The following is a 10062-nucleotide window of genomic DNA, read 5'->3' on the forward strand; positions in this document are numbered from 1 at the left end:
CCAGCTCTTTTCAGCCTCCCCTCCTTACCTGATCCTTCCCAGTGTGCATCCATGTTTGCTTCCCCTCCTGTGTTCCCTGCACATGCATGATGAAGCCCGGTGTACGTACGTTATAGCAGCATGGTCTACTGTGATGGATGCCTGTAGGTTATTCTGTCGGATCGATTCCCCACAGTAGGATTTCAAACATCTGAGTCTTCTTGTGAAATAAAGTGAGCAAGTGTGACACGCACAACCACAGCTCGTTCAGACAGACTGAGCAGAAACACAAACAAGCGCCATTCCTGGAGTCAGTCTCCTCCTCACCTGTTTCTGTAGAAGCTGTGAAAGAGATCCTGCTGTGCTGGGTCCAGGCTACATCCCAGGTCATCTTTTTGTTTTTTGGTGTATGATATTTCAGTGTCTGTGTTTGTGTTCAGCCTCCTCTCCTCCCCTCCCAGGTCTTGCTCTCTTCAGTGTGTCTCTTTGTGAAGTCGTTTCCTGTGATGATGAAAATTTCTCTCTGCCTGAATCTTTGTAGGGAAATATTGACTGAAATTACTACAATGTCATGTGATAGACATATACATTTATTCGATACTGTAATAAATTAACTGAAGATGATATTTAAGGTTTCTTTATGAAATGCAAGAAAAAAAATCTTAGAAAAAACTCGGTTTGAATCATGGCATGAGGTGTAACGTGTTCCTGAAAGAAAACGAAGGTCTTTAATCAAGTGAAGTTGACCTTATTTAAATATAGTTTATTTATTTTCAAGGTTCAACGTGTCTGAGTCATTATTTTATAACTGAACAATATAACAATCAAAGTCAGTGATTCATCGAGTCATCCAGCTATCAAACACCTGTAATCTGAAACTTAGAGGACATTTTCATGTCTCGACTCATAAATACAGTGAAACTTTTTGCAGATTAATAAGTAGTGATGGTCGCCTCACAGTAAGAGGGTCCTGGATTTGAATCAGTGAGCTGGGCCTCTCCCATGTGTACGCACATGAGTACCCATATGCACGTTAGGTTAACTGGTGACGCTAAATTAGCTGAATGAATGGTTGCCTGTGTCTCTGTATCGACAGACTGATCACCTGTTTCAGGTAAAAAAAGGTAAAAAATGTATAATGGTGGTGGCACACCATTGTTTATTAATTATTAGCTCTAAAGACAAAGGTATTTGTGTGTGTGTGGGGGGGGGGACTCAAAAGTACCATATGCACTTTCATGGCCATGTGAGGCCTGTTCCCTCATTATCACAATAAAAGCAGATAAACAATCTGGGATTGATTCCGAGGGCTGAATTTCCATTTCATAGCTTTTCACTGACAAACTTAATATAAAGTTGAAAGAAATGTTGATGAAAGTGAAGGAGGCCATCAGGTTTCGTCTCCTGTCCAAGCGCCTTCTTTAGTTTGAGAACAACTGTGGAGACACACAGACCAATATCTCCTCTTTGACTCCCATCACCCACTGAAACACAAACATGGGGTGATCAGGATCCAACACCACTGAGCAGAGAACGTTCCATGTACCTGAGGATTTATACGGGTAATCTACGCTGTAGCTACGTTATAGCCACAAAACTCTCTGAAACCCTACGCCAGGGGTCTGCAACCTTTTACACCCAAAGAGCCACTTGGACCCGGTTTCCACGCAAAAGAAAACACTGGGAGCCGCAAATACTTTTTGACATCTAAAATGAAGATAACACTGTATATATATTGTTTTTTGTACCTTTGTGTGAACAACTAAGGTGTGCTGCTTATGAAATCCATGAAGTGCTACAGAGAAAATTACATTTTATTTATGTAATCAACACATTTTGAACTCTTAAAGAAATATAACAAAAGCAAAGACACCCAGCTGAACTAAAATGATCCATGTAGCAAACAAAAACTGTTGTGAGCCGCCTCCCTTATATCTCCTTTGGGCTTTTGGAGCCTTGACCTGACTTTTAAAAAATAATTGGTAAAAAAAAAAAGCTCTATGCTGCTGAAAAATTGAAAATAGATATTTGCAAAATTCTGCCTAAATATGTATTTTACCTGGTTAATTCGTGCGGCGGGGGCGTGGTCTGCAGCGCCGCTGCAGGGAAGGCGGACGCACCTGAGCGGCACCCGCAATCACGCCTCGCCGCCTTAAAGTCTGCGCTATCTGTGCTGTTGTGTTGGTGTGTGTGTCGGGCTGTGAGCTGCGAAGCTACAGCCGGCTGTATGCGTACAGCAACCGCGTGTGAAAAGCGCGTTCATGCAAACATCGTCGGGTCTGCCGTGGTATGTTTACAATGGGACTTCTGCTCCTGAACCTCTGCGCACAGCGTCTGCTAATCGGTGCTGTGCGAAGTCAGTTTACGCAGGACTGTAAGCTGTCATCTGTCGTCTGTGAGGCGTGAGCAGTGTTTGTCTTTAACATAGTTCACGGTGCAGCTGCTGACATAATGTGGATCCGAAGATCCATAATTGGCCTACCCGGGGTTGAAAGTCTCGATAAATGCACGGTGTTTCGGTGGGAATACCGGCTTCCGCGAGTGTGACGCTTATATTGAGCGAGGAAAAATAATAGAATATAATTTATATTTATATTTCAATATCACAATAATCTTCCAATTTAGAACTACAAGTTTAAAAGAACTAACATAAATAAAATACACTTCAGCGAAATACTTCTAATTTATTTTCCCAAACCACGCGGAGCCGCACTATAAGGACTAAAGAGCCGCATGCGGCTCCGGAGCCGCGGGTTGCCGACCCTGGCCTGGATGAACCAGCTCCCCCTGCTGGATTCAATCCAGTTTCAGCAGGCATTCAGTCTGGCTGCCAACGTCACCCTACTAGCTGTCAACATTCGTAATGACAGGCTCATCATGACAGGAAGTGGCATCTACACCCCTTTTTCTGCCACCTACCACCACGCCAGGAAAGGGGACCCAGAGGAGGGCAGGCTGCTGGTGGCCAGAGTGCCAGTTTTGGAGCCACTTGAGGTAAAACAAAGTGCAGCCAAAGAGGTGGAGGCTGGTGGTGGGGAGTCAACAATATCAGCGGCTACAGACTCTGGATACTGCTACCAAGATAGCTGTGATGACCCTCCTCCTCCCTCCTACCCCACCTTCATCTCCTCTATGATGTATGACACATTTACATTTGTCCTCTTAAATGAGACACAAGGCGACATTAAAGTGTGCAACGGCACTTTCTGCTGCCGCCTGCAGTACAGGTGGTTACTGCAAGACCATAAAGAGCTCTATGCTTTCGGCGCACTTGCAGGAACACACACCGTCAACGGACGTTACGCACTGCAGGCAAGAATCACATGAATTTGAATATTTCTAAAAAGGTTAAAACTGACAACTCACTACTTTTATTTGCCACATGTTAAATATCTACAGGTTTGTGCAGTAGTCTGTTGTGCAGGGTTGGATCAGAGCTCTTGTGGACAGGAAGCGGAAGAAGCAGAGTCTAAAATGGACTTCCTGTTGGAGGGGAACTTTGACACCAAATACGTGTACCCATCTATTCTGACAAGCCGAATGTTCCTGGAGCAGCCAGAGAGTCTGGAGAAAGCTGCAGACGGGAGACTGACCATGAACATTCAAACACGAAGGGTGGCCTGGTCACTGCCTGCCTGTATGGACGAATGTACCACCTGGACAATGAATAAACTTTAGAGGGATCAGGAAAATAAAGTTCAGTGTTATGGTTAAGAGCTGCTCCAACCTTCAGCTGTTACACATTTCTTTTATCTCTTATAAAATAAACCAAAACAAATGTCTTTATTCATCTGTTACTTAATCTTACAGTACAAACATTCCACCAAGTAGCATTTATCCTCTGTTTGAATGTTGCATATTCCTCAAAAGGCAATATTTAATAGTTTCTCTCTCTCTCACACACACACACACACACACCACACACACACAAACAAATCCACACAGTGACAGCCACCTTCTCTTGTCTCCTGTACACAACACAAACATTAAGAAGTTACAGCATTGCAAGTTATCCATTCCTTGGGCTGCTCATTCAGTTCATCAGTTGTACAGTACATTGGTCTTACATCCACCTGCTGTCACAATCTGCTCTCAACGATTCAATCTCCACCTGGAATAAATACGTAGGTTTCAATATTGACTTTCTCTCCTAGGAATCAAGAAGTCGATCCTAATCATGAATGCAGCATTATAAGTGTCCCAGAGTGACAGTCAGTGGCTGCTGTGAAAGCTCAAAGAACTCTGAATAAAATCTCAAGTACAGTAGGGAAAACGCTTCTTCAGCTGGTCCATAAGATTGTCCCTCAGTTTCTGTATCTTAACAAAGAAAAAAAAAGCAGTCCTCTGAGCTTTTCTTCACCAGATGCTCCATTAGTAAATGTGAATGAAAAATCTTTGAAAAGATTTAAAACTGTATCCTCAAACAGAAAGAGTTCAACGTAAAATAAAACCACTGCTTTACATTGAAAAGGACGCTGACCATGTTACTGATCGTACAGTGATGCCGTGGAAAAAAAAAGTGGCAAATTATTCTTTATTTTACCAAATTATTACATTAGTGCATCTTTTCCACTGTGTATGCACCTGAAGGAAGCAAGCATGTGGTTCAGACGAGGATTATTTTTAGATTTGAAGAGACTTACCTAAGAATACTCTGCTTGTATTTACTGCCCTGTCAAGCTTTTGTCAGTGATCTATTAAGGCTCCTGAGTGGCTGGCTAACCTGCCAGTATTGAGGTTCCACTAGTCCTCAGTACGTTTCTGAATCTGAGTCATTCATTTCATCATCTCCGGAGACAGAGGACAGCAGGCGTTCTGGCCTGCAGTAGGAGGCGTGGTCAGGTCTCAGTGGGGCTGGAGTATCAAAGGCCACACCTTTGGAAATGTGGTTTGAGATAGGGTGGTGGTTGATGACTGTTTGAGTAAGCGAGAGAGTGGGCAAAGCTGCTATGGTGACCATGGGTGAGGTGGGCATCATTGAGTTGAGGATGAGGGCCAAGCAGTCAGCTACATCCCGATTGGGAGCACAAGCCAAAGCTGGAGTGTAACCTGGGAATAAAAGGAGGAAAAGGGTTCATAGTACACATTAGAATTACACCTGAAGAGTATGTGTGAGTACAGTGAGATGAAAGCTGACCATTCTCATCCACAGCTAACACACTGGCTCCTTTCACCAGCAGCTCCTGGACCACCACTGTCAATCCCTTCCTGGCTGCTACATGCAAGGGCCTGCAGGTAGAAGAGTGTTACAGTAAGTTCACAGTGGGTTTTGCAGGTTATCCTACTGTTTACAGTAGGTGCAACCTTCAGGTTCTACATACGTCTGCAGAGCAGCGTTGGTGCAGTTAATGAGATTCCTGTCGCTGATTTTCTCCAGAATCAACAAGGCACTTGTCTCGTGACCCTGAGAAGAACAGAGAGTACCAAAGTCATCTGCAGTGACCACATGAGATGTGCAACAATCCTGCCTTTGTCAGTATGTTAAAGAGATGACGTTCTGAGCTTCACATAAACGTTAATCTCGCGCAAAGCTTTAAAAGCTCTTTGTGTGACAGTTACGGACCAGTGCGTGTGTGTGTGGCAAATATTATTGTTCACAATAATATGACATTCTCCAAATTGTGCCTTTAGTGATGCAAGTGAAACATGTGATGATGTGGTTAAATGTGTCTGCCAGATGTGTCCAAAGTGATACATAAATGTTCCAAGGGCCAGGGCCAAAACATACACGTCCACACATTGCAAAAATATAAAATCTGAATTGTAACTACTTTCAACTTTAAATTTTTAATACTGAATGACTAAAGAACATTTCCTGTCTCTGAATAGCCCTTACCTTGCTGCAAGCCAAATGCAATGCTGTGTTCCTGTCTGCATCTTGCAGTGCCAAGTCTGCCTTAGCACCGCTCACCATCACCTCTGTAACACAACACAACAGTGGAGATAAATACAAGTGAAAGGTTAAGAAATCAGGGACCATTATTTCCACAAGTTTATCCCAGGATCAGTTAGTGTACTGACCCACAGCATTGGTCTGTCCATTAGAGCTACCATCATCAGTGGTGTTCTGTGCATGTGGGTGTCAACAACATTTGCCTGAGCTCCATGGCTCAGAAGAAGGGAAACGCACTCCACATGGTCAGAAAAGCTGCAGCATGAAGAGGAGTCCTGCATCAACATCAACACAGTTATTGTAAATACGTTCCTGCTCACTAAGAACAAATACAAAAAAAAAACCCCTTCCACACAAGATGTTAAGTCTGTCTGCATCTCTTACCTGCCCTTGGAGTCCGTTGCATTCACAATATTTGCACCCAGGGAGTCAATTAACATCTCTGCCACTCCCTCATTATCGTTTATCCTAAAACACATAACGCAGCCTGTCACACACCCTCAGAGCAAATCGATCCTCATAAGCATTCGGTCACTATTGAAAAGGAAGCCCTTGCTTTGTTGTTAGCCCTGCAGCATTTCGAGGTGTATATTGGATCCAGCTCTATACCTGTTCAAGTATTCACTGACCACAACCCATTGGTGTTTCTCTCCCAGATGCAAAACTCAAATCAGAGACTTATGCGTTGGTCCCTTCTTTGCAAGATTTTAATCTGCAAATCAAACATAAGAAAGGGACGGAAAATGTTATCGCTGATGCCCTGTCTCTTAGTTTGGAAATTAAACAATAGGAGGGTTGTTTAATTCTTATGGAAGGGGTGTTACGAACTTGTATTTCATGTGTTTGTTCTGGGCAGGTAATATTTGTTTATGTTAATTCAGCTGTGCCAGGGCTCTGCTCCGATTGGTGCGTGGATACACCGCCCTGACGCGACTGGTTCCAGCTGGAGGACCCGCCCATTAAAAGGAGGCTGGAGTGCTACGGCTGGAGAGGTCCTCGCGTTTCCCTCAGCACCCAGCAGTGTACCTGTGGCAGTCGTTGGCTGCAGTGTTGTCTGAAAAGTTGTGGAAGTGGAGTGGGTAGGGGTGAGCTGCCGTTTCTTTTGATCACCCGTTTTCTCCTGTTTTGAATTAGTTAAGGAGGTCAGACTCTGTCTTTATTTTTGACTTTATTTTGGTAAGGTCAGGGGTGCGGGATTTGTGTAGATTTGTTTTGTTTATTATTTTGGCCTTGGCTCGCCCTGAAGTGTTGACACTCCCGTTCTGTTGTTCCTCTTCTTTCTTCCACCTTGTAAATAAATCACAATATAACGAACGGATTTGTTTCCTGTGGCTGCTTGGGTCTTGGGGGGAGCGAGTGCCTCGTTCATGTTATTGCCTGGCCCTAGACGGGTCGTAACAGTAGCTTCCAGTGAGTTTTTTTAAATTTATAATACAGAAAAAGCAAATCGTCGTATTTCTAGCAATTATTATTAGATTTGACTTGTATATATCAGTAGTTGTTTGTTTTTTTGTTTTTTACAGTACTTAGTTTTTAGAGCACATGTTCCTACTTTGGGAAGTACCCCTGATATGCCTCTTTGTAACTAAAACAAAGTCATTCTCCTGCTCAAGAGAGTAGCTTTAATGCGTGAAAACTGGAAAGGTGTTGAAGACAGTGTGTTGGTTTTACACTCATTAGGGTATTTAGCACTGGACTCTATAAGGTTCAGTTGTTAGTTCAGTGTTGGGGTGTTTGGGGAGGGATGAAATTTTATTATGTATGTATTTATTTATTTGCAACGGAAACAAAACTATACTGCTAGCAGGAATAACAACGACGTATGACTGAAAAATAACGCTTTTAATTTCAATTCAAGTTAGATTTTTTCTTTGTGCGCAACGCAGATTTTCTGTGCGCAGAGACCGTGCCAGCGCACTGCGCAGCTTAGAGGGAACATTGGATACAGCCTATGGCGTTTGGTGTGAACAGAGACGTTGCACCTGCTGCTAATTAACAGCACAAGGGCGGGGCTTACGCTCAGCTCAAAGGCCTTGCAACGTCACAATAAAGGAACTTCAAAGGAGCTTCCAAACCAAGGGCTTAAATAGAGCCTTAGCGACGCTATACTCTCTACACAAGTGAACTACAAAGTTGTTCCGTCTAAAATACCGCTGAAAGTCTAAAATACCAGTGAAGTCAACCTTTATTAAATATGTCTCACATTTATGCTAGAGCTAATGATCGCCATGGTCCAAACTTCAACAAGGCCTCCAAACGTCCTCAGTTCAAATGCCAAACAAGGTACTGGCAGAGCTTAAAAATTCAGAGCTCAAAAAGAGAAAGAACTAAAATTAGAGAGGGAATGAATATATCGACATATTAATTCAAAATAATCAGCACAACGATATTCTAAGAAAAGCCAGGTTTAAGTCACTCCACAACAGCTGGGAGGACGCAATCAGGCTAAAGAAAGAGATAATGCAGGAGGAACAAAGGGAAAGTCGGGAGTGGAGAGAGGCCGGCAGGAAGGCTGACGTGATATTATTGGCAAAGCATATGGAAGAGGCGCAAAAAAGGCGTGAAAATGCATTGAACTTGCCAATATAATAACGAGACAGTCAAAGAAAAACGTGCTTTGGCTGAACTTGAGAAAGAAATTGAAACACAGCATTTGTTAAAGCAACGACGTCAGGCCACCGAGAACGAACGCCGTCTTCGCGATATGGAGCTGGAACTTCTCAAAGCCGCTCGTAAAAACATCCCAGTTTTAGACAGAACAGAGGGGAAGAAACATAGTGTGGTTTAGAAAAGGAAGGTTCAGATGACTTTCAACCAAAGCAAAAGAAGCATTCCTGCAAACTTGTACTGGTCGGGTTCGTTTCTTCCGTTGTCAGCAACGCAGCAGCTCAGAACAAACAACACCTAAAACGGACGAGTTCGGCTGCCAACAATTAATAAAACAAACAGGCTTGTGTCTGTAGCGAAAGACTCGCCAGCTAATGCTAAAAACTCATTCCCACACCCCCCCCCTGTCTGAGAAACCACAGAAAACACAGCGTGCCCCATTATTAAAACCAATACAAGGTTGTTGCACTTTACGCACCACGCTTATTAGAGACGTGGGACATAAACACAAATAAAAATTTACTCCCACCCCGCCTCCTCTTCCTATTAAACCACAGAAAACACTGTGTGCCCCCATTATTACAAATTAAGACAGGGTTCTTGCACCTTGCTTATCACGCTTATTACAGACATGGAAATATTAACAGCAGTAAATATAAAAACACACCCTCTAACCGGTTGCAGCAGATAGCCGCCCTCCCTGAGCCTGGATCTGCTGGAGGTTTCTTCCTGTTCAAAGGGAGTTTTTCCTTCCCACTGTCGCCATGTGCTTGCTCATAGGGATCATTTGATTGTTGGGGGGTTTTTTTCACAACAACAGTTGTGAAAATATTCACAACTGTTGTTGTGAAATATAACTGTTGTTGTGAAAAATTCACAACAACAGTTATATTGCAAATTCTTCACCATCCATCAGCCATTACAATACAATTAATAAAATCTTGAATACATAAAATGTTGATGTTTGATTTTGTTTACTACTACGTGTCTGATAGTGATTATCTGAGTAGATAAACAGTGGTCCTGTACCACCACATCATTATGGAGATGTGTGAGAATGACTGGGAGATACTGGGACTACTGTGAAATCAGAAAAAGCAGAGTGGGGAGGTACATTGCTTCTCCAGCTGTGTAAATTACATTTTTCTCAGCAGCAACAGCTTTGGGGTTAGGAGAATACCAGGACCAGTCAGTGCACAATTACCAATTCATCAGCTGCATAACAGCAGCTGGAGCCTCACAGCTGGAGCGCACTGTACTGAGTGAAACATTTTCACACTTCGGCGGCTCCGCTTTGTGTTGTCTTTTTGCACTAGATTCTGAAGCTGCAGGTTTGATCTATCTTCAAACAACCTTGACTGAACCAGCAGCAAACTGTGTGTTGTGAAATATTTATTCCCACTATACAACTTGTAGTCTGCAGAGGTTATGTCTGACCAATAATTCAGACAAAATAATTACAAAGATCTGTTAGTTTATACTTAAACCACAAAGGAGCTCATTTCAGTATCCAGTCAAAGACTCTTGGTTATAGAAAACTTTAGCAATTTTCTTTAGCAGCTGAATTGAATTCGAAACAAATA

At 43.0% G+C, this 10062-nt stretch overlaps 1 protein-coding gene and 1 pseudogene across 1 annotated transcript; one reads left to right on the forward strand and one right to left on the reverse strand.

Annotated features, from left to right (window-relative positions):
* The first annotated feature begins 924 nt into the window (after positions 1-924).
* Positions 925-3765, forward strand: LOC109197869 (biotinidase-like; annotated as a pseudogene).
* An 816-nt stretch (positions 3766-4581) lies between these two features.
* Positions 4582-6019, reverse strand: LOC109197866 (serine/threonine-protein phosphatase 6 regulatory ankyrin repeat subunit A-like). Its single transcript, XM_019353622.2, has 5 exons — positions 6001-6019; positions 5816-5898; positions 5301-5383; positions 5117-5208; positions 4582-5028 (listed from the first exon to the last, which is right to left on the reverse strand). Exons 2-5 carry the CDS (start codon positions 5891-5893, stop codon positions 4730-4732), a joined length of 552 nt encoding a protein of 183 aa, XP_019209167.1. The 5' UTR covers positions 5894-5898; positions 6001-6019; the 3' UTR covers positions 4582-4729.
* Positions 6020-10062: the final 4043 nt, after the last annotated feature.

Source organism: Oreochromis niloticus, unplaced genomic scaffold (genome assembly GCF_001858045.2).
Source record: "Oreochromis niloticus isolate F11D_XX unplaced genomic scaffold, O_niloticus_UMD_NMBU tig00007294_pilon, whole genome shotgun sequence".
Classification (NCBI taxonomy): domain Eukaryota; kingdom Metazoa; phylum Chordata; class Actinopteri; order Cichliformes; family Cichlidae; genus Oreochromis; species Oreochromis niloticus.

Coding starts and splice junctions, on each gene's coding strand:
- LOC109197866 (XM_019353622.2), bottom strand. CDS start 5,893: ATGGTGAGCGGTGCTAAGGCAGACTTGGCACTGCAAGATGCAGACAGG. Junction 5,384..5,815: donor TGCATTTGGCTTGCAGCAAG/GTAAGGGCTATT, acceptor TGTTCTTCTCAG/GGTCACGAGACAAGTGCCTT. Junction 5,029..5,116: donor GTTAGCTGTGGATGAGAATG/GTCAGCTTTCAT, acceptor TTTTATTCCCAG/GTTACACTCCAGCTTTGGCT.